Source organism: Mycteria americana, chromosome 4 (assembly GCF_035582795.1).
Source record: "Mycteria americana isolate JAX WOST 10 ecotype Jacksonville Zoo and Gardens chromosome 4, USCA_MyAme_1.0, whole genome shotgun sequence".
Classification (NCBI taxonomy): Eukaryota; Metazoa; Chordata; class Aves; order Ciconiiformes; family Ciconiidae; genus Mycteria; species Mycteria americana.
In genome coordinates this window covers 75,750,523-75,776,086 of record NC_134368.1, presented here as the reverse complement: position 1 = coordinate 75,776,086, position 25,564 = coordinate 75,750,523, and the positions used below count along the sequence as shown (strand labels likewise).

The following is a 25,564-nucleotide window of genomic DNA, read 5'->3' as shown; positions in this document are numbered from 1 at the left end:
TTTCCCCCCGAATACCTTTGAGAAAATAAAACTTATTTCTCTGCTTTAAAAAATTCCATGATCAATCTGTTACCTCTGGCTTCAGCTAAGTATATGACCTGACAAGAGGAAGACAAACAGCATCCTTCTCTGAATGCTTTGGTACGCAGCCTCCTAATCATCATTAATGAAACACTGCAGAATGTTGCAAAGAAATGTGAAGAGCATAACCTCGTATTAACTTGAAACTACTGTATCTTACAGCACTTTATTTCAACACTCCTGCTCACCACATATATGAACTCTAATCAATTATATCTAGTTTATGGGACATTGCCCATTTATAACATCTTTGCTAGGAATATAACATATTAACTGTTAATAATAAGGGTTAACATGAGGATGATGATATTGCAGATTAATGCATCTGGAAGCCAGATTCAATAGCTTCTTATTAGATAAAATGTTAATCAGAGGTATCTGTGGTAAAGGCGGCTATTCTTTAAAGAGTCTAGCTAGGCATGCTCACAAGGACACAGTCTGGTAATTGTGTGCACAGTATTTAAGGTTTCATTAAATAAATTGGAACATCTTAGAACGCTTTTCTTGAGTAAGCTTTACACCAAAAGTTTCATAGTAGAAATACACTTTTCAGAAGTGTAACTGACAATCTTATGTTCAACACCATTCATTTAAGATGGTAAATTACTTGCATTAAATGCATTATTTATTATAAGCTTCAACATGTCTTTATCAAGGTTGTTTAGACAATTTATATTTACATTACTAGGCAATTATGAACAGAAAAGGCAGTCCAGAACATTATATTCTCATGCACATAGGGCAAAATTTAAACCATAACCACTACCGCAGGTTAAGCTATATAACAAAAACACTTAATGGACAACAATGTATTTTATTTCTGGCAGCACTAAGGGTATTTTATGCACTGTATACAGGGAGACTAACAAATAGGATCACTAATACAATATAGCATTCAGACTATCATAGTATGACTCTGTGGAAGAGTTAATGCTTGTGAGTACCAAATTCAGAATTAAAATTCACTGAAGGCATTGACTTCAAAGGTCCCTGAATGGTATTCAGAAGCCCAGCTCAGCTACTGTTGAGGTAAATGAGAGTTTTAGCTTGAAACTTGAAAATTCCACCCTTTATTAACTAAGCACTAAAGCTAAATTGCATGACCAAACTAATGAATGGTCCAAAAAAGATAACCAGGAAATTACTAGTCAGTGTTTCTCACTCCACAGTAACTACACAGTACCACATTAAATGATCAAGCAGCAAGTTGTAAACAAGTGAACAGAAGTGTGTGAACTGTGTGCTTGAATCCACTACATGTTGAGCAGGCCAGATGTATCAAGGAAATTCAAAGGAAAATTAGAGAAGTTCACAAGAAAAAAAGGTTTCAGCAGTCCAAACCACAGACTGCCAGGGTACAGGAACAGTTCATCAGGGCGTGCATGTTTAGTTCACTATCCTAAGTACCTGCCACTGGATAAACTGAACCTTCAGAGAAGGTGGACCTTATCTTGGCAAGATATGTTGCTGGGCTGACCGGAATGGCTGCTCTTCATGTGTCAAGTTCTCAGTGAAGATCTCAAGGAATTTTAAATATTTATATACCCCAAGAGAAGTCCTCAAGTTTTGGGCTTTGTGACAAAAAAACGCAGCTTTTGTAATTCCCCCCATCCCCAGACTAGTTTGTTTATTACTCTGATGAAAAAATAATTCATGTGTGTATTTTCCTCAAGAACAGCAGCTCTGAGTCATGTTACAAACCACAGAACAATTCATGTGCATTTCACACACTTCTCATACAAGTGTCTCCAGGGCTGGTAGGAAGAAGAGAGGCATACGCTTTGCCTTCCTGTTCTTGCACATACAAAGTTTTACCACCTCTTTTGAGAAGTAACAGTGAAAACTGCAATTTATAGGACAGAGTATCTTGTTATCTGTCCATAAAGTCACCAGAGGAAAGATCTCCATCTTGCTTAAAAAGGTATGCAGATCATTCCTTAACATTTCAATTTCTACAGAAAATAGCTCTTTTGGCTACGTAGAGCACCAAAACTCAGTGGGGTATAGCAGGGTGAAAGTTGCCAGTGAGCAAAAGTAAAAGGAGCTGAAGTTTCAGTCACTTAGAAACAAAGGTACAGGTCTCTGGATGAATTCCTGTGGAAGAAACACATTCCACAGAAGAGGGCAGACGACAGGAAACCAGTGAGGCAGACCATCTGTAATCAATGTATTCAGTGCAAGAATAACAAAACATGCATTTTTTCTTAGAACAATTATCTTTTTCAACCTACAGTAAGTCTATGGTCCCAGGTATATCAAGAAAGCTTTGCTGGTGTGTATTGATATATATCATACAGTCAAAGCAGTTCTTGTGTAAACACAGCCACATCAGATGAATTACAATTTGTTATAGTAAAATTAAAATACTGTAAAATAAAAATCTTCCCACACAGCTTTACTGAAGCAATAGTTGATAATGTTAGTTACTCTCACAGTACTATTTATCCCAGTTTAGTATACACTGCTATATTTGTATACAGTACATATGCTGCTTAAGCCTCTCTACTATAAACAGCGTGCCATTGGCATGCCACTTACAAATTGTTTCAGACTAACTTCACAGTTACCCCCCTTTCCAGGGTGCTGGCTTACATACAATGCAATTAGTAAGATAAACATAAAAGACAACGTATACCTCTCCTGAAATCCTTGAAGTGCTTCAGCCTATTTCCCTGCTCTTCACAAAACCGCAGTCCTCAGTAACTTGCGCTATACCATACCATACGCGCCAGCAAATCCTCCACAAGCATAAAGACTTCCTAACCAACAAGGGACTTACTAAAGCACCATTGTTAAAGTCTCTTCATTGTACGCTGACTAATATCCATACCTTTATAAAACATGAAGATAAAATTTGGTCTTCACCCTTTTATTCTACCATGAACTGTAAGGAACCAAGGCCCTAACTGAAGACTAACAATTGAAAATGAAATCTTGAACTAAGAGGAATGAAGCAGCATCACATTTAGTGGTACACAGGGACTATAGTAATTTGTCTTGCTGCTGCTGTTATCTCACTAACCTCTACCACAAAAATACCCATGGGCTTAGTTGCCCAAGAGTGGGGCTCTGTTTATCTGAACAGTGCTTTCCCAATTGGCCTGTCATCCATTTTGGATCATTACAAACTTGTCCGGCTCCTGCATGTGAAAGCTCTCCGAGAGATCTCCTGAGTGATCATCTTACTTGGCAAGCGTTTGTATTTTGCCCAGCCTGACTAATAGCATATGGTTTTGTGATTCTGCAAGAACAACGGGTTTTGGTGCTCTTAGAATGAAGTGCAGGTAGTGTTTGCATTCATTGTGACACACTTTGATGGCCTTCTGGGAGGCAGCTTATTTCAAATACTGACCAGAAAAATCTTCCTTGTTATTTAAGTGTCGTTAAATCACCCAAATTTACATCTTAAATATACTGTCTAATAGGTGCAAGATTACGCAGTAAAGAGACATCTTAAGATCAAGATACTTACAAAAAGCAGAAGCAGAAGTGGAGTTATAACAATGCCCTGGAAGAAATAAGAAAGATATCTGTTAGTCGGGGAAGCAGAATACTCTTTACTTCCTTGTACCTTAGTGTATGGAAATACACAAACATCATTCAACATCATAGAAATTAAGCGACAAGAAGTTCAAGTTTGCTCTTCACTGTGTACGTTCTTTAACGTCCGTACGTCAATCATTTTATAAACTACACTCAGTACAAAGTATCTTTTTTTACCACTAGGTTTCCCCATTTTGCACCTAAGCCCCTCTATTCTATAAGATTTGATATACAGATTAGATCAATTATTTTAAAAAACATATTAAAGCTCTCCCCTCACTGTGCTGTATCTTAACTCCACTAAGCTGCTCCTCCTTAGGGGGGAGACTTGTGATCAAGTCCCATGCTACCCAGTCCCAAGTCCTCTTCTGAGCAAAAGCCGCATCAACTGTGATGAATTAGGTGTCGTGACTGTGTAACGTAAACTGATACTCCCCAAGGAAATGAGCTGAGATCTCAAAACTCATTTCACTTGATTAGACTTCGCATCTCACTGGTAGAAGGCAAGTCTTTCATCTAATTTAATCACACAGGACCACCTCAGCTTTCCACATCCCCCAGGCAGATGCAAGCAAAAAGATTTGTTGTCTTCACTGACAAGGAACAGGTTTAAAGCTGATGATTGGACAAAATAGAGGATTTTAAGTTTCATGAGAGCAAATCTTAAAATGAGTTGTTTGGGTTGGGAGTTAACATGACATGCATCAGTTTCATAGCTGCAAATAGCAATTCCCCACCATCCTTCCATCTGACTTCAATATTTTATTATTGCTCAATAAAACAATTCTATCATTTAATGCATGCTAATTCACAAAGCTTGCTCAGAACTCCTCTAAGCCAAGACTATTCTTCATCCAGATATGTCTCAAGAATAACTAGTCTTTCAGCTATTCACAAACTTTATTGTTTAAAGGACAACAGTCCAAAACTTGCTCGCATCCATCTGAAAGGATGCTTATTTTCTGTTTGTTTTTAGCTCCAAGTGAAAAACAATTGAACAAAAAAAGCAGTTGTCTGCTGCTTTTCATTTAACCTTGAGTAACACAGCTTTACTTCAATCTTTTGGAAGCTAATATAAATAAAAACCTTATACAACTAGTTTTGTATTTGCTTTCTGGGTCCACAAAAAGTCTCTGATCCAGACAGCCCATTAGGCACAGAGAGTTCCTATTGTGCTCTTAAAACAAAGTGCAACAAGTAAATGCCACAAATGACAGCAGACAAGAAAGATCGAGGAGGCAACGGTTAAGCTGTGCAACTTCAAGGCTCTGCAGAATTTAAAAACATATTTTGAAATAAATAATATATGCCATATCTGACTGCCCCACAGCCTAGCTATCCACAATCATTTATCTTTTTGCAAATGTCACAGCTGAGATAGATCATAAAAGACTAGAAAGAGAAGTAGAAGCAATAAGAATTGCTTCAGGGAGTCACTCACTGTTTACAGGGAGGCTAGATGAAAATGCAGATAACAGTTATGAAGAAATATAGGTGTTCAAGTATAACAGCTGTAGAGGAAGAAACAAAAGTTGAGGAAGGGAGGAGGCACGAAGAGGCTGAACTGACACTTGCGTACAGTAGCATCTATGATGCTTAGAATGGAGAACGGACAGTAAGATCCGTATAATGTAGATGCAACACAGTCTCTTCATCAGAATGACCAAACTCCAGCTTTTATGAACTACTACTAAGAATACGTGAGCCAGACTTTCCCCTTCGTCGACTTTCCCCATTGACAACTACACTGCACAGCTCAAATATTACCAAGTGCCTGAGTATTCCCTAAGCATCCTGTAATTTTGGGATGGCAGAACACCACTGCAGCAGGATTCCACCTTCAGACCTTCACATAAGCAAAGAGGAGCATGAATGGAGCGGGAGATGATACACCAAAAGCATCCTGTAGTCCAAATGAGTATTGAGCACAGGGAGAAGAGAGCACACTGCCAGCTGGTGAGTACAGCCAGCTCTCCTCTAAATCTGAAGGAACTCATTGATTCAGCACCATTAGTCATTTCTTAGGCACTTCATGCCTCAGTACATTTCATAGCGCTTTTATACATTACAAACAAAAAAAAAAAAAGCAAAGGTAAAAAGAACAAACCTTCCCCTTTATCTTGTTGATAAATAAAGATGGTGTCCTTCCTCTTTAGGATGGGACCTGTGACTTGGTATATATTTGCTTTAGAAGCTTGGTGATATTAACACAATGGGCAACAGCCACTGCTAATTCAAAGCATATAATGTCACAAAAGGAAACATGACCTCTGTGACAGCAACACTTCTTCATGATTCTGTAAGCGGAGAGGAAGAGAATCCTGGTATACATCATAAATAGATTCCTGACTGAGCTTGTTGAAAATCTAGCATTCAAAAGGTCAATTCTAGCAATTCTTTACAAAATTTTGCTATTAAACCTGGTGATCTTAATAATCAGAAGCAAGTTTCCTGTTGCCTCACCACAGAAAGGATTTACAAGGTTGAATCTTCCCATTTGCAACACATACGCAATTCCCTGGGAAGCTAAACTATTACCTGACAGAACAGACAAGTTCATATTAAAAAATAGATGCCGTTGCTGAATCAGAGTAATTTGATGTTAATTTTTTATTTTGATAAGGACCGCTGTTTTGAAAAACCACAGGGATTACATTAAAACCAAGGGGGGGTTTTTTGTCAGTAGTGCTGTGGTGACTGTGATGGTTTATGGCTGCAAGCAAGGCAAGACTTGTTAGGGGAGGGAATGCCTGTTACCAGACCAACTGATGGAGTTGGTAAAGAACAAACTTTGGGTATGTAAAGCCCATTTATATGTTACCTGAAAACACTGACATGCTTTTTTGTGCAAAAGCCCTTCTTCAGGTTTCTGTTCCAGATTTGAAGAGTTTACATGACTAAAATATATCTGTCTAACAAAAGGTATTACCTTTCCCTGCACACACTGCCTTGCTTCAACACATTACATCTTTGTTAGAAACATGCTCCTCAATGTGCTCATAAGCATGATGTGGTGTACCTCAATTCATACCCACTGAAGAATAATATATAGAGGACATTGTGTCTAAAGCCTACTGATAGAAAATACAGATGACAATTTAGGTTTTGAAGGTAAAACCAAAATCTGATTCACTCAGAATAAAGAAAAGGTGGAAGAAAACAGTTACTCTACACGGTCCAGCTCACAAGCTAGCAGAGGCTTCACAAAGACGAGCATATTCTGACACTGGCAGTGTGGCTGCTTTCTAAGACTACGACAGGCTGAAAAGCTCAAAGGAAGCCAAAAATTAAAATAAAGACTATCATTTCTATACAATATGATATCGTTTCTATGCGATATACAATAAAGAATATAGTTTTTAAGTCCATTGGACACTCACACCTTCAGAGAGGAAAAAGTAACTAAATTTGACTACGCTTTTCCCTGACTTGCTTTCCAGGCAAGTGCTGTCAAATACATAGTGCATGGAGATAAACAGATTGTAGATTAGCACCTCCAGCAGAAGCTGAGCATCTGCCCTTGAGAATGCAAGGTCATTACACAGTTTTAGCATCTTCAAAGTTCGGGTGGAGCGTTAAGCTTTCTGACTGCTACCCACAATGGAGTCAAAGTTGTAAAGTGACTGCCGTTTGCTATCAGCAGAAAAACTTTCAAGAAATCCATTTACACCTCTGATGTGAAAGACTGACTGAATATATTTCAATGATTTTAGTGGAAAGGGAAGAAAAAAATCTCAGCCTGACCTGAGACACTGATACAACACAGGAGTCTGAATAGTCAGATACCTGTAAACACATTTCTTTTTACGGTAAAGATCATGAAACATGTCTTAATTAAGAGAGTTTAAATACAGGTTTGTGTGTGCGAGCATGTGCATAAACATACGCTTTAACAGCAAGGACGTACTCGGAGATCCATTTAATTGTTATTTGCCTTGTATAAGTAAAGATGTTAAGAGGTTTTATCCAGTACAGCATTGCTGTATAGCAGATATTAAAAGGTGTTTATTCTCCAAAAGAATATGTAGAATCAGTACAAGTAATTGGCTGCCAAATCAGACAGCAAAAGGAAGTAACATAATGGATTTGAAACTATGATGGCAAATCATTAAGAAAGGAATTATGCAAATAGTAAGAGGAAGGTGGGCATAGATCCAGAGGGACACATGGTAGGAGACAAGTAAGGATTATTGTAATGAGGCATGAAATACATGTGAACTTTCCTTCGTTTCCTTTACCCACAAATTTCCCATGCAATTTTTCTTCATTCTTACAGGTCATCAGTATGATACGCATGTGGCAATTACTACTGAAAAAACCCTTAACCAAAGTCATGTCTGATTTGTCTTAAGTAGGACTAGAAAGAGAAAAAAGGTTTTTGTAAATCAAGGTTCTAAACAAATGTGTATTTTCTGAAATCAATTATCTACTCGTGCTTAAAGCTACGGATGTTCTTGAATGCTTCATCAGAGCAGGACACAAAAGGAGCAAAAGTGTAAGCAGTGTTATGTTATAAACTGAATAAAGGTTAGTAAAAAGTTAACTGGGCAGCATTTCCATTACTACTGATAGGATAAGGTGCGAGAAAAGTGGCTATGAACTCTGGATAATTTCATCAGAAGGCAAGCATGAATGAGAACTGAAGCTCAATCCTCATCTGTGTACAGCAGTATTTCTCACATGGTTTTATTTCAAGAATCACTGGCACTTTTTGGAAAAGAAAGAGCAACCAAAAAAACCCAGCCTGCCGCCTCCTCCTCCTCCCCCCCCCCCCCCAATCTGTGCTGTTTTTCTGATTACAACATGAGAGATAGACTTTACCTTGAAACATTTATTATTTCTATTTCTTCTTATATCTTTTGTTTCCTTGCTTTTGTGCTTGGAAGTGTGTTTTTTTTAAAAAAATAGATTTTTAAAATTTTGTTTTTGACAAATTTGCAGACAACTTTATAATGTTTTACATTTCAAAAAGATAACCCTGCCTCTGGAAAAGTAATTCTAGGTCTGAATTAGGTATGTTTGTGAGCAATAGACATCTAGTAACAAAGTTCTGACAGAATACAGATAAACAGATGTTCTCAAAAAATCTGGTACCATCACAAAGGAAAAAAAGTGGGCTCTCCTAAAGGTCAAAAAGCTTATTGTTCAGTGTTTTCAAGAACATGATAGAGATTGTAAAGACCACAACAGCATTCAAAGCCAACTCTCAGTCTATTCAAATGAAGGAGTACAAGACTTCCCCCTACTCTCACCCCTCAGACTGGTCACAGCTCCACAATTCCACATCACAACATGACACCTGTGTAAAATGTTGCTTATTAGCTGTGATACCACATTATGCATCCTCTTGAATAAACTGATTTAAAGTATAGTGCCATGCCGAACTGCTTTGCAGTAATCTTTATTTTAGATATCGTATAAAAAATGACTCCTACTGCTGAAACAGGGCTTTCACATACGTGGATAACCAGCCAAAATCCTCAGAAATTAGTTGCCTTCTCCCTTCTTCCACCTGTCCCCACTGACCTTCTTTGGAACTATGCAGAACCTCTTGACAGACACCACAGAACAAGGTAAAAACCCCTATGCTAAATATACTTACTTGGTTCCAAACCAGAAGAACAAAAAACACTAAAAGTCAGGCTGAGACTAGGCAAGTTCTTGTGAAACCGTCAGTATGCACGGAATAAAGAGGGGTCCTAACAGAAAAGTGCCCGACAACAGGGTTGCATAAGCAACTGTGATTTTTGCATAACTCAGTTTTCCAGTACTAAACCATTTTAACATGATGATTTCAAGTCTGCAACTGAAATTATTTGGAAAACATTTCAGTGCATTAGTATTTGGATCAAGTGGCTGCAGGAGCCTGAGACAACCTTCTTCTAGGTTCTTTAAACAGCTTTTAATATTTGTGTAAGCATGGCTATACAAACTATGCTGTTCATTTCTTCCTACTTAAAGACAACACTGGAGATGACAAATCTTTGTTGAATGAGATGTTGAACTACACTTCCACAATAAAACATATGTTTTCCGCCCTTTCAAACTTCATGTCCATGTAAATGACATAAATCTTTGGTTTTATCTCTTGCAATCTCAGAGGTTTAGAACTGCACTTTCTGGTATGCTTGTAATTTCAGTCATTGCCCCATGATGCAACTTCAACATCCCTGTGTTGTTCCCCCATGGACATCACAGAAGCTCCTGATGCCAAATAATCACTTGCCTTTTGTTTTCCAATTTAATTACTCTCAGAATCATTTCAGGTGCAAAACACAGGCCTTTAAAAGTCTCCTACCATATATCCCTTTTCTGTCAGCTACTCCAATGACACTGCTGGTTCTGAGAAGGCTTATACAACTGTAGGACTTCAAAATAAAATATGTAATTTAGCTCTTTGTTGTCCTGTTTTATATCAAATGACTGATCTGAATGCTGGGAAGAACAAAGGCTTATGAATTGATGCTTTTTAGGATGCTAAATGCACCCATCCTCCCCATAATAAATAATAGGGAAATCTGAAAAGATATTGAAAAGAACATGAAGTTAAATTCACACATTTTTGTTAAATTCATAAACACTGTACAACACCAAGGCAATGAACTACAATACAAAATTGAAAATACAATTCTACATAACCCTAATTCAACTATAATTATAAATTAGCTGCAACTCATCCAATTAGGCCAATATTGGATTTTAACAACAAAACTGTAAAACTAGAAGTGCTATGTCAAAATGGCTTTTGCTTTATCGAGGGGACAAAATAAACCAGATTTCATATCAACTATGAGATTATGCGTAGTACTTTGTGAATTGTTCCAGACATTGTACCACCTTTGTTCTGTTGTGTCAGCCTAGTGGCCTCTACTGTGGGAAGGGAAATATTAAAAAAAAAAAAAAAAAAGCATCATCAGATAACAGTAGAAATCAAAAGCATTTCCACTACTTATTAATAATTACTAATTGCAGATGTTCCCCTCACACACATTTTATGTTAAGTATGAAATTGAAATGGAATCAAAAGCAATGCAAGCAGCCAGAATTCAATTCTTCCAACACAACAGAACCTAGAAACTAAGAAATAAAGTGATCTGAACTACTGGCAGTAGCACTACTACATTTGTCACAGATGGAGAGTAAAGAATAAAACCAAAAGGAGAAAGCATTTCTTTCAGTAAGGTTGAGGGGTAAGGTTCCAGTATTGGATTGAGAGTTAAGCCAAGAGTATGAAAAGAGTACTTCAGAAAGGTAAAACTCCATATAAGCCTAGTTTGCCTGGCTTCCCAGCAGAGGGCATCTTCAACACATTAGAAATTTTCTTCCTACACAGCAACAAAATAGTTCAGAACACAGTAGTAAGGACCCTGAAGTTTTATGGCAACTATAACAACTTCTTGGGGCTTCGCGGATGATACTGGAATAGTATCTGGAATGATGCACAAAATACAACAAAAGCCTGAATCAGAGTTGGAAATGAGTGCTTCCATCAAATGTCCTGAAACCTCATAACCTTTATTAGCAATATTTTAATAACAACTAAATGAAATTCAGTTAGATGGGAGCTGTCTGGCAGAGTGGAAGAGCTCCTACAATGGGTGGGGGGGGGGTGCTGCTGGGGAAACTGCTTCTGGCCATACTTCCCAAGTGCGGCAACCTCCTGCTGCCGCAGCAGCTGCACAGTGCTGTGCGTGACCAAAGGAGGTTTTGGTGGGCCTTTGCTCACTTACCTAGAATGGGATCAAGCCATATTCCTCACTCAAACTTGTAACACCTTCCTGCAACTTTTTGTTGTTTCTCTCTTGTGCAACACATTCAAGTCAGCTGTCTTGTTAACATCTTCAGTGCCTTCACTGATACTGCTGAGCCTGTAGCTCCAACTGTTTCCCATTTCCTTTTCAGTTGCTTTTGCTGACCATCATTCCTGGCCTCAAGACTTTCTTCCTCTCCTTTACCTCCCATCTCAATGAGAATCTTTTAAAACTTCCTCATATACACAATACTTTTCCTAATTCCAGCTCATTAAACCATTGTCTGTTCCTATTCAAATTTATTTCTCATGTGATGTCAGCAGAGAACAAGATCACTATAATTCTGTATGTCAGCACAGGAACTGAATTTATACACTGCCATTAGGAGGGCCTTCCCTAGAGGAGGCATAAAAGGGAGAAAGGAACTTCTCAATCATCCACACCCATGCATTTTCAGAGTGATCCCCTTGTCTTTGCAAAAATCACCTTGACACAATCCTGTAATTTCTACAATGCAGGCAGGTTCCCACACCATATAGCATGACCTCAGTGGGACTGAGGAGGAAAGACACACAGCTTGTAAGATCAGGGTGTCCGTAGGTGTAAGCATGGCCCTTTCTCAATAAAGCGTTTAATGTATAATAACGATATAATAAACTTGCAGTTACATGCTTTGGGGTGTATGTTAAGTGCAAGGTATGTTAGTGCAGTGTTAAGGATGCACCACAATTTCTCTTTTGTTTTGTATGTAGAAAACAGAAATGCAGTAACATACACATTTTAGAAGAAAAGGGTTTTTTCCACCTAATTTTTAAGTCTGTTTTCTTGCAGAAGAAAGTTACAAAGGATCTAAATTTCTCCTGTATTCGGATCTATGTTGAGTAACCAGCAAATCCTAATTTTAATTATTAAGAAGACATGACTAGCAAAACATGCCAGCCTCAGCACCTCTGCAATCACAAAACCGTTTGGCAATCTGAAAGGATGGCACACTAGATGGTGCTGTGGGACCTTCCAGAGAAAAGAACCTCCTTCTAAAACAGAAGTTGTTGTACTGTTAAATTAGCCATAGAGTAGATTCCATATTTTGGAACACATTAAAGAGTACTGAGTCACAACAAGAGAAACCAGAAACACAGAAATGGAAGGAATACACTAAGCAAACATTCTGCTTTGACTGACACTGCTTTTTGGAATAGTTAAGTGCCTCTCTTCCACTGGAATGGCTTCTCACCTCTCCTTCCCAAAACAAGAGAAAGCAGTTTTTATGCTCTACACCAGTCTTACTTTAAAGGGTTCTACATGTAAAACAGGATTGAAACAGTGATGTCCGAAGTCAGAGATCCAACAGAGCAAGGTCCCTACAAGCCTTTTTTGTCCTTCTTGTGAGCTGGACCTAATCACCCTCTAGCACTCTATCTTATTCTGTTGAATGTTTAAAAAAATGTTTAAAAAAATATTTTAACACAATAAGCTTTGAAATAACTAAACTGTGAATTAACTGTTCTTGCTGTGATAATCAGTTGTGTAAAAGAAAACAGAAGCATAAGGGAAAAATTACAGAAACCTGAGAGAAAAGCTATGACAAATACCCCAGAAATGAGCAGTTATAAGCAGTTATCAAAATTGATTCTTCTTATTTCTTTCTATAGCTTTCCTTGTAACTGAAAACTATTTAAGTAGAACAGTTGCTGTATAAACACACCATCAATATATGAACCAAAGCACATTTCATTTTGTTAACATAAACACTATGTTTAAATAAACTCCTCTCCCTCATTTTTCTTCAAGCCAAGAACCTCAAACAGTGCAAGTATAAAACACTGTAAAACCCCTCTCTGACATATGGAAGAAAATAAAAACTTTATATAATGGGCAGGACTCTTGTGCCAATAAAAACCTATAAGGATTAATTATGAATCAGTAGCAGTAAAACACTTTCTTAGCATTGCAAAGGTGTCTTGGTTACCTACTATTCAGAAATACCACTTAAAACGTATAACTAAAGTGCTGTCATAATTCTCACACTCACCCAAACTGTGGGTTTGGTCTGTGGTATCCATGAAATGAGATACCATCCCCCCTAAATCAAACCAACAGCCTAGTTTGTCTATAATTATTGTTATAGATAACTCAGCTACATTGGTTTTGTCAGAAAAATGTCTCATCAGCCAAGGTGCTAACTACACTCTGTAAGGTGAGAAACGCCCTCCAAATCCCCCGGAGTAAATGATGCTCAGGACCCTTCAGGAAAATTTTGAAGTCTGCTGGAAAGTTAAGCTATTAATAATTAGTTTGAGAGTGAGCTCTCATTCTTTTTTTCCTTTAATCTAAGTGCCCTGAATTGTTTTACTAAAATGGATCACAAAGCTCATTCAATCGGTTTCCACTATTATTCCCAGATATGATTTCCTCTCAGAATTGAGTATTTCAAAGGCCAAATCCAACCAAAATGCACATACACATGTGCATGTGCGCACGCGTATACACAAACCCCCCCCAAACCCAGCCCCCAATATGGTAATCTATATTGCTTGTGTTCTGTGCTGCCTGCCTGGCCCCAAGTCATCAATAATGAATAGAAATGTACAGCTACAGCAGTAGCCTGTGTCATGGGCTTGTCAGGGATTTTTGAAAAGGAACAAAAACACAGGTTTGCCATTTAATTGTGTCTTCTTTTGCAAACACAGGACAGAGAAAACAAAGGGGTATTTAAAAAGGGGTAACATGATTAACCCTTTTCGTACTAATTGACAGTTTCTTCCACCATACAGAATGGCAAATTATTTGCTTGTAATGCAACCAGTATTCTCCTAGGCCTGGGAATTCAACAATAATGTTGATTCTGAGCACAGGGAGGGGAGGTTGTTTCTATTTTAAGATAATGAATACATACTCAAGAGGAGTCAAATACCATGGTTTAAATAGAGGAGGAAAAAAATGGTTTCGTTTTCCTAGGAATCCAGCAAGTTCAGTCTCAAATAAAATTCTTCTTGAAGAAGAAACTTAATGCATGCAAACACATATACACATAGTCAATGAAAGCAACAGCATTATTAAAAAATATGCAGATCCTAATAAATGAGTTAGACAATGTTTAAAAAAGAGGTGGTTCTTGTATCTATTCTTTCTTTTCAGTGTTCCCAAATACATTTCTACAGACATTAGGACTGTAGTCTAACAGCAGTGATTATCTCACGTTTTACAAACAGAACACACCAGCTGGTATACTACCAATCCACCCCCCAGGGAAGGTGGGTGGCAGACTACAAAATGTCTACAGGACACGCACAAACTAAACTGATGGAAAACCCAGTTGTAAACCCAAGTCTGTCTTGCTTTCTACATCTGCATAAGTTCCAGAATAAATACTGCATTAATAAAATTAATTAATAAAAACATTAACTTCCGTAGTGACTTCTGTAGTAGATGAGTAAATATTCTCCACTTCGGAAGACGTAACTGAAGATGCAGCCTTGTCTTCAAAAAGCCTGGAACTACATTCAAAAAGCCTGGAACTACATAATTCGTACAAGAAATGAAACTATATTAAGCATGTACATTCAACTGGGCATCAAAAGCAAGACATCTCAATTCAAATTATGTTGCCAGGTCATCTTTTCCAGAAACCAGTAGCAAATAAAAGCACATGGTTTAAACACAACTGAGGAAAATCTTCACAAAGCAGCAATCAATAATACAATTTAAACAGCCTACCCTGTGTTCTGACCTAATGTTATCTTGTGATAACTGTTTTTAGTGGTTAGAATGGGATATTAATAGTATTCAGCTGAACTGAACTGTGCATAAATCGCTGAACGTTCATGGGTTGAATATGTTATTAATGACTGTGAATATGGAAAAAGGACCATAAACCACCTTTCTGTGGCAGATAATAAAATAACTGCCTTAAAAATTACAAGTATGCACTATAGCACACTAAGGTTAAAAAAACCCAAACCACAGAAATGTGACTCAGTTTAAGTTAACTGATTAAATTAAGATCATTTACTTACAAAAGCAACTTTATTCTGTTTAAAGGGTAACCAGATTATTTTATAGCATAAAAGTTGTTTTTCAATTCTAACTCCAAATATATTTCAGCATGACTAGACTGACTATTACTCATTTCACCAATTCTATACAATCAGTAAATACTACTTCTTTTCTTCTACTGACATGTTTTTATGGTTTTGCAAGTGCTCAGCCACTCTTCTTCTAGCCTACTGTCCAAACACAGGGTTGCAAGCATGAAACTTCTGTGTTGTTTTGGATATCCCCACAGAGTAGACAATCTGCTTAATACGCATTTTAATGTGCTCAATATGCACATCTGCAACAAGAAAATGCAGGGTTTTGTTCATACGTAGTAGAATGGACCAAAACCGCTGTTCTTGTTATTGATGCCATATGAGTCTTGGAATATCTTGTAATTTGTTTAATTTTTTTTAACCATCTGCTTCAAAGGTGTTCATTTTTTATATGTTATTCACTAGATACAGATGCAGATCTCACATTCAAGACAAAAGAATGGTGCATTTGTTCAATTGCATGCTATTGCTCAAGTCAGATGACCTACTGGGCCAACGTTTTTCTTGTAGCAGCCTGTCCCTCAGCACAACATCCTAAATCACTCACTCACTCCTGCTGAACTGACAACTGCTTTGAAGCACGCAGGAAACTGGTTGAATCTACAGTGCTGTCACATCAAACGAGCTCTGTCTACACTGATTTTGAGCTGGCAGGTCCAAGGAAAATTCACCTCCCTGTAACTCATCTCCACAAGTCCATACTGCCTGGCTCCCATCTACCCATCTACCACATGCCCTTGCAAGAAGACAGGAGTGCCACCTAGGAAGGCTCTCGGGCTGCCCAGTGTTGCCCACATCACCCGAGCGCAGCGAGAGGCAGAGTACTGGCATGAGGTTGAGCACGGCAACAAGCACCGAAGCCCATGTCCACCGCAGTGAGTATTTTGTGGAGTGTCCTCTGACAAAGATGGCATGTCACAGTTTACCTGGGAACGGTAACATCAGCACACTTCGGGTGTACCAGAGCAGGTAAGTTGTAGAAAGGTAAAAACCCAGGCAGAGGCAGCCTAAAGAACTAACTGTTTAAAAAAAAAAAAAGGGGGGGGGGGGGGGGAGAAGAAAGAAAGGGAGGGAGGGCAGCAAACAAAACTTGGCTTTGTACTTCAATTTCCTGTACAGGTTATGCTGCTCAAACTTGCTGTCAGAAGGAGCCTGCTTTTCCCCTGTCTGATATGAATACTGGTTTTGCATTTAAATCATCTGCCCTGAAATGTGGATCTTTGATTCAGTAACATAACAGAATATTTCCAGAGGGGGAAAATTGTTTCTGAAAACAAAACAGTCCTAGTCTAGCAGAGACTGCCTAGGCAGGGAAGGAGCTGGCATGTGAGATTGGAACCAAATGAAGATAAAATATTTCCCTCACAGCCCCCACAAGAAAGGCTTTTTTTGATTTGAGCTCCCAAGAGCTCAAGTGGCAAGACAGTATTAACTTGGAAGGTGCTTCCTACTTTACAGGAGGTAAATAAAGGGAACAACTAAAAGATGTTATCCAAGATTTCCACCTTCTCCTTTTCAGGGCAAAAGTCTTCAGTCTACTCTGTCCTCGGGGACATCCCAGCTCCCTAGGTAGCTCCTTTCCGAGTGCTCCTCCAGCTTTGCCCCAGCTCTTCCCAAAGAACCACTGCAAGGCTCGAAGTTCACAGTACTGGATTAGACCATTTGTGTACTTAAATTTCCAAAGGCCCCAGTCCTCTGTATCCAGAATAATTCTCTTTCTACAAGTAGAATATATTCCTTTTAAAAAGTTAAATCCCTTGGAATTACTCAGTTAAATGACATGCCACACACGTTCACGGAACCTCATTAGCTGAAGGGACAAAACATACTCCTAAGGCCCTTAATTTTTACTGAGGATTTATAGGATTTTCTAACCAAAAAGAGATTTGCTTGTGTCTATTTTGTGTGCCTAACACCTTTCATAAACTGTTTCACCTGGTGAGTGGCAGACAGGACTTCTCCACGGAAGTTGTAGAATAAGTAAATCACCTGCTATCTCTGAACATGTGAATTGCTGAGAGAGCAGCAAGATTTAACCCATACCAAGATTAACAAGTGACCTGATTTTCCAACTAGTTCTTAGGTGCACTATTTGCCTCATTGATCTAACAGAAATCAAGATATGCAACCTAATAATTAGTGTTACACATCACTGCAATCTACCAGCTGTAACCATTTTGAAAATTACAAAAAAACAACCCATCATCCAACTCAGTATTAGCTGTCAATAACTAATAGTTACTCATTCCAGGGCAATTTTAGTACCCATAACATGGAGGGGTTAAATAACGTCATCTTGGTGTTAAATACAGATTCTGCTCGCATTCTGCAGATTATACCTTACAAATGAGAAATACAACAGCACCTGGCTGCCTGGGTATGAAAAGTATGTTTCATCAGAGAGGGGATCCTGACTTACCAGTGTACTCGCTACCAGTTTATTATCAGTCTTTTTTGTTCTAATCTTAATTTCTGTGTGAAGACCACTCCATTTCCTTTTTTTTCCCCCCTGAAGTTTTGCTGCATACTCTCACGCAGGCAACGGAGTCAAAAACAACCCAACCTGTTTTGGTTATTTACAATTACACGTAACTGTTTCTTTTATCTATAAAGCAATTACAGGCAATGCAAATGCACATAATGCAGGTCTGCATAACACTGCAGCAAGCAAATCAGGGCCCTATTATTAAAAGGCAATAATGCCATCATCCCTCTCATTTCTGGATCAGACACAAAGGACATCAGCCTAGCTCATACACAGAGCAGAAATAACCATCCTGTAGGCTAAAAGTAACAATAACGTGGGATGGTAGTTCCCAATATTGGTGCTGTAAATGAGCTGCAAGCTATCTAAAGACTTTAAAACTTGTGGGTTTTTTTTTTAACCACACAGTTTTACTGAGAAGGTACATGAATTAAAGAGTTCCAGGATCAGTTTGCCAGATGCCTACTAGAGCTTACCAATAAAAAACAAACAAAAAAAAAATTAAAAAAAAAAAGAGAGAGAGAAAGAGAGAATGATATAAAACTGCAGGGTTATTTTTATATATCTTATGTAAGAGTTTTTTAAATGTAAATATTTTATTTAAATTAGCATTTCTGGTTTGCCTACAATCAAAAGCCTCTAACATCAGAAATCATGGCAATGAGGTGGCCTAGCAACCTAGACAGACAGACACAGGAAGTTCAGTCAGTCAGTAATAAAAAGCTTTGGCTGTCTGGCTTCAGGGAGAAGAAAACTGCTTGGATGATCACTTCAGTACTCTACTAGGTGATGCACTATTTTATTCTTTCTGATAGCTGCAGTTTAAAAGAACTCAAAACAGGAAAATGTACATGTAAAGGCTGAGCAAAGATGTGGACTGAAGCTTTATTTTGTTTGGTTACAGATTCACACTTTTGATAGAGCCTAGGGAACCCGAGAGAGAAGAAAGGAAACTGTCCCCAAGCGCCTGACAGTACAAAAAGTGAAAACAACTGCCTAAGTTGCAAGCTACCTGTAGAGTGGGTCTAGGAGCAAGGGGCTCTGCTGGGGGGAGGACAGCCTTTGCAACGTTACCAGCTGTCACTGCAGTGTATTTGCTAGCAAAACAAAACATATTTATCAAGTCATGGTCACAATTAAATTTCTTATCATGATTCACCACGATACAAGAAAATACACTGTCATTCTACTCGCCAGTAACTTTGTGGTAAATTTACATTGCTGCTTATCATGGACCTAAGCCTGAAGGTGCTGAGCATTTACAGCTCTTCCCAGAAAACTAAGGCATTCTGCACCTTGCAGAAAGATTTGTTTTAAAAAAATAGGTGGTGTCAGAGGTGAAGATTGTTTCTCCATCCTTCTTCATTCTAATTATATCTAGGCAGTTACAGTGCTAAACTCTATGCTATTGAGAAGCTTTAAATTCTTCTGTCAATATGATTGGCTTTTCTCTTCCTCAGTCTTCTCGAGGCTTTCCTCTCTGTTCCTCTCTTTTCTTTCTTTTTTTTCCCTCCTCAAAATCTTTTCTAAAAAGATTAAAAGTATAATCCTCCAAAGAGCTGACTTCCAAGTATAGTAACATTTAAGCCTATACCCAGCAGGACACTGAGGCTCTCCACATTTTTTTGTCTTAGATATGTTTTTTTAAGAACTCTTACTTAAATGATGAGACCAAGAAACACCTAACTTCATTACTAGTATCAGCATCGACAAAACTCCAAACATTAGCTTGTCTTCAGTCCCTCACAACTACTGACTACTCGCTCAGACCCTGAGCTGCAATGACAATTGGCAAATAAATCTGATTTAGTCATTTATCCAGCAAGCACAGAGCATCAAGATGAACATTTCCAGATTTGACAAGTAATTGCTGTATTAAATACTGTATATGTACATTTCTCAGAAGTTGATGGCCCATCCATAGAATACTTACTACTAACAGCAATAACCATTCTGGGTAAGTGACTATTCTCTTCCAAGGGTAATAGTGTCTGCTTACATAAAGGGATATTTTTGGCACATTCTCAAGGTCTTCTTTCTTCTGCCCTGCTGTCAGAACTCTAATCAGGTATGCACGGCACCTACAGCGCTCCTGCATACTCCAGGTAATTAGCCTTTCCACTAATCAGAGAGCATCTCTCATCACTGCAAACGTACAGTGTGCTGTTTGTTCCTTAACCCTCATGTTTCCTTTGCTCATTTCTTAAAGAATTGACTGAACACTGGTTACCTTTCAATGCACACCATTTAGAACTTTCCAAATAAAATCATTTCTGAGCATTTTGCTGGGAGCTGAATTTAAAGACATGAATTATTGATGTTTCAACTAAAATGAGTCCCTGATCTTTCCCTTTTCTTCTAATAGTTAAGAAAATAAAAGCTCACAATGTGTTTCCTTGTGACCATCTTCACATGCCTCGCTGCTTGAAAAATTGATCACCTTAGATAAAAACTAATTTACGCCTGTGATTTATTAAGACAAGAAACTCGTGTTTAAAGGGAAAAAGGCTGCAGTAAGTGTCTATGCTCTGACAAATGGCAAAAAATACAGCTGATTTAACAAATGAGTGCTCAATCAATGATGCACTGAGGCACATGACAAAGGGAAGTCAAAATCCATTACATTCAAGAACCTCCTTTAAATTCCACTTCAGTGCACTGACCCTGTTGCTCAATGCTAAAGACTTTACAAGGTTTTCGGAAACATTTAGAAGTGCTTTTGTTTTGGCATTCACTCAGCTGCACCTCACAATTAACACTGCCAGACTCCTTTCTAATCAATTATTCATTAAGATTACTAGCATATCTTTTGAGTGCCTTAACTTCACATCAGAAGTACGCGAAGGATGACACATGCATGTGTACTTTACAGAATAAAAGGCAGACTCTAAGCAGGTTTTAACGCTAAATGAGAACAAGGCTAAAAGAAGCGAAATCAACACTTTTAGTCAAAGTTGAGCTTCAGGCGAGCTGCAGGCAGTGCACAGCATGAGAGAATTTGGCTCCAGAAAGTGCCCATGTGTTGACAGCTGAGTAAGAGTTTGAAGGCTTAATGGTAAGAAATGTTCCGTCAATGATAATGTTACACATTACTTACTCAGTTAACTACTCATCTTCTGCAGCCCTGACAGCTAATGACGCCAACTCCATTCGATATAAGTTTTACCATTCGCTATACAAACATTTTTATTGTGGTTACCATGGCTAATATTTTTTCCAGTCAAACAAAAAAAGGGAAATAATTTTCAGGAAATAACTATGAAACACAACTGTGCTGAGAAATCAAGAATGCAAAAAAAACCTGAAAAGCTGCTCAAACTATAAAAAAAATACAAATTAATTTGAGTCTATTTCTACAAATCTAATAATATATGTGCAAGATAAATTATTATCGATTTATATTATGGTAGAATCTACTCTATGAAACAGTGTGTTGGCGGGGAAGGATATTTGACCTTTAACATTAAGACATACAACTTGAACATATAGGTTAGGAAGGATTTGTATTTAAACTTCATCAGAAATCTAACTTGGGCACTGAAGTTAGATGGTGTAAATGCTTCTCCCCATAGTATACCCCCTATTATCACAGAATCATTTAGGTCAGAAAATACCTTTAAGACCTTTAAGATCATTGAGTCCAACCATAAAGTTGAAGTTATGAAGTTTTCAGTCCTTGTTTGTATCCACCTGTTTTACCTGGGTTAGAATGAACAGCCAACTAGGACACTAGGCAAGATGAGCCTAGCTAGTGTAACACGTTCAGGGCATGCAGAAGCACTGATTCTAGGTACAGAGTCGGCTAGGGGGTTTTGTGTTCAGCTGCATCCCAGGTAGCGTTATGCAATGTACATGCATGCATAGATCTTCAGACAAATATGGCCTAATTGCCTAGCATTTGTGCATTTTCTAAACATCACAGCATGAGCAAAGTCTAAATAAAAAAATAAGAAGAGAAAGAATAAAACTACCAAAGACGATCAAAGGGTAGAGCTGTAACTGTTCAAGTGCCTACAGTGCTACCAGAGTAGAACTGAGTTTCCTGAATCTAAAGTTGTATTTGACAAAAATCTCATAATCTCTCTAAGTGTGAGCAAGCCTGTAGCTGCCAAACAACATGTCAGTAAAATGACAGAGGTGCGTAATATTCCTCTACTCTGCATGCCCACAGCTGCTGCCATCTTGACTGAAAAGAGCACCTCTGCATCTACTTTCTACACATAGTGATGAGCACTTGTCTCATCAGGTCATTTACCAAAGGATGGATATCATGTTCTGGTACCTGTTTTTACATTACAGAACCAATAAAAAAAGTTTCATCAGCATTTGGAAGTAAGAGCCAGGAAATGCCTTTGAACACCTGCCACAGATCCAAGCACTTCAAAATGAAGTGAAATGGTACCCATAGAATCAGAGAATAGTTTGGGTTGGAAGGGACCTTTAAAGATCATCTAGTCCAATCCCCCTGCAATAAGCACGGACATCTTCGACTACATCAGGTCACTCAAAGCCCCATCCAACCTGACCTTGAATGTTTCCAGGGATGGGGCATTTACCACCAATCTGGCAACCTGTTCCAGTGGTTCACCACTCTGTAAAAAATTTCTTCCTTACATCTAGTCTAAATCTACCCTCTTTTAATTTAAAACCATTATCCCTTGTCCTACCACAACAGACCCTGCTGAAAAGTTTGTCCCCATCTTTCTCATAAGCCCCCTTTAAGTACTGAAAGGCCACAACAAGGTCTCCGCGGAGCCTTCTCTTCTCCAGGCTGGATAACCCCAACTCTCTCAGCCTTTCTTCATAGGAGAGGTGTTCCATCCCTCTGATCATTCTTGTGGAATGACCTCCTCTGGACCTGCTCCAACAGGTCCATGTCTTTCCTGTGCTGAGGACTCCAGAGCTGGATGCAGTACTCCAGGTGGAGTCTCACCAGAGCAGAGTAGAGGGGCAGAATCACCTCCCTCGACCTGCTGGCCACGCGTCTTTTGATGTGGCCCAGGATGCGGTTGGCCTTCTGGGCTGCGAGCGCACATTGTCGGCTCATGTCCAGCTCAAGTCCTTCTCCGCAGGGCTGCTCTCAATCCCTTCATCCCCCATCCTGTATTGATACTGGGGGTTGCCCTGACCCAGGTTTATCATGACCACACCTAGCTCCTTAAATTATCAAGGATCAAGTGGCTTAGATGCATAACTCCCATTGACTGGATTTTTTGAAGCTGCTTAGTTCACTAAGGACAGACAGAGGTGCCCAGAAGCATTTAAAAAAAAAAAAAGAAAAAAAGAGAATAAGGAGCTTAGGAGTAAAACTCCCATTTTAATCAAATTAGGTAGTTTGAAAAGTTTTACCTAGCATGACTTTGCAGAGCATACACAAAGGTAGTAATGCATACTTAAAATGACAACTGTATTCCTGAACTGATATTCACTATCTCACATGCTGTAAATATCTGCAAAAAGTCTCAGTGTATCAAGAAGTATGCTTGAAAACTTGACAGCAAAAGAACTTACTGTTATCAGACCAGCATTACTGTCTCCAAGCCAACAACAAAGAGATTTAAATTGTCCTTGGAAGAACCAATACTTTACAGAATTATTTAACTGTTCAGTTCATTTTGAATGTACTTCAGAAACAGAGGTAAGCAGTTAAAAGAAAATCCAGCCCTGGAATTACTATTTGGGGCTCTCACTGGAGTCAGTAGGCACCATTCATACATAACTATGGGCAAACAAATGAAAATGTATGTTTCACTGCTGTGATGTTCCAGCTTTACACCACGGTAAATACATTGATTCCAATGGATTTAGAATAGGATTGAATTTGAATCATGGAGTGCTGAAGTTAGCCCTGTCACCAACTGTACCAGACTACCAAAAGTTATGAATTCACCATGGTTCCCATGATTTGGACTGTACACAATACCAGTTTTTAAGATGTCGCTTGTTCCTGTTAAACTTCCAGTGATTTCATAGGATTTGGCTACTCAGAAATAATTGTTGCAAGCAGAAATAAAATATTATGATATCTCCTAGCAAACAGACTGGTATTCCAATTGAAGTACAGTCTAAATCCTGAGGGGATTTCCTTTACTATCCTGATTTGTTCAAATCATTCAGAGGTAGCACTTAACAGTAGTATTACACCTGCACAAGTTATCTCTGCTTTTCAAAGAGAAAATAATAATTTCCATTTATATGTAAATTCCATGTTCCTTCATGAATCTTCACAGCAATGCATGACAGACTATACAGCATTATGATCGAATATATAGTATCCTGAAGAAAAAAGAAAAAAAGAGAACAAGACCAAAAAAAAAATCCTCATAAAAGCATTATCAATATTATGTTTAGCATCAGAGGCCTGAACACAAACTAGAGCTCTGCAATGTAAAGCAACCAACCGACAGCCCTTTTGGACCATCGTGTGCCATTCATTTCTGCTGTAACACAGAGGTCTACTTCCATGACCAATTTTACAAATATTCATTGTCCAGCTCACCATCATCTGTAAAACAGATCAAATGGTACCTCTAAACAACCCCCCGCTCTGTTTATAACTGTGTATGTAACCCTGTCCTCAGGGTGTATATGAACAATGTTTAAAAGAAAGCAATATGCACAGCTGATCAGACCAGCAGCTGATCAGTATTTAATCATCAAATCCAATAAGGAAACAAATGAGGCAGAGAAGGGGGTGGAAAACAAAGGTAAATGGAAAACGTTAAACGAGCCACCAATTTATGGAAGATAAAAACACTCTCGGAAACAATTTACAAAACAATTTTCTTTTTACACATTTAATAAACATTCTGTCAGAGTAAACGAAATCTCAGAAGCTGGAAGTTTAAAAAAATCAATTAAAATGAAGTCACAGGGAATGGTGGGGAATTGTTCCTGGCAGTTATTTGATATAGTATGGTTAATATTTCTAGTCAGGCAAATTAACAGTTTTGCTGCTGTAGACTTGCGCTTGCACAACGCATAACCTCTGAGGGTTTGTTCTAAAAGTTACAGAAATATATGCATATTTTTATACAGTTACATTTTAGATGTACAGTAACAGTCATTTACTCTACAAACTTTTATACAGAGGAATTCTACACTGCTAAAACCAGTTGAAAAGAATGTCTGCATCTAAAAAAGTAACAAAATACACAATTCATTCCATGAGGTCCCATTTCACCTGTAAAGAATACTTTGAAAGCTCTTAGATAAAAATCGGTTTCTCTAGCCATCTGTATCAATATATAAGCTTTTCTTTAATACTATTCTACTATATAATTTGTATTGTGCCATACTTGTATTAATTGAAGAAAATTCAAGCGAGGCAGCGTCAGTTTCTGTTTCTACAGGGAAACCACTGAGCTGAACAGTGAGGCACGTAAGGTCTAATCAGGATGCAATTTGCTGTGTTGCTACCTTAAAATTATACAGCACTAAGGAAGATAACAATGGTAGGCTTTGCAGACACAGTAATACCAGTTATTAAACTTTTTATTTTCATTATCCTATTCATCTATCTTGAATAACAACATTAATTAAGGTTTTTATTTTCCATACCCTTTAAGTCATTAAGTATTAAGTCATTTAAATTTGCAAGCAGAAGGTGTACT

General features: G+C 38.2%; 1 protein-coding gene across 11 annotated transcripts in view; it reads right to left on the bottom strand.

The window, feature by feature from the left end:
• Positions 1 to 25,564, bottom strand: part of SLC10A7 (solute carrier family 10 member 7) — a 152,414-nt gene that overhangs the window by 47,954 nt on the left and 78,896 nt on the right. For 10 of the 11 annotated variants that reach the window (XR_012775626.1, XR_012775625.1, XR_012775622.1 and 7 more), the window contains one exon: positions 3,554 to 3,589. Coding sequence is in view for 4 of the 11 variants with exons in the window: in XM_075500970.1 (XP_075357085.1) it covers positions 3,554 to 3,589 (36 nt within the window). In the remaining 7 variants the exon portion in view is untranslated. Of the gene's footprint in view, positions 1 to 3,553; positions 3,590 to 16,320; positions 16,393 to 25,564 lie in introns of those variants that run through there. The other variant, XM_075500974.1, reaches the window with a different exon arrangement.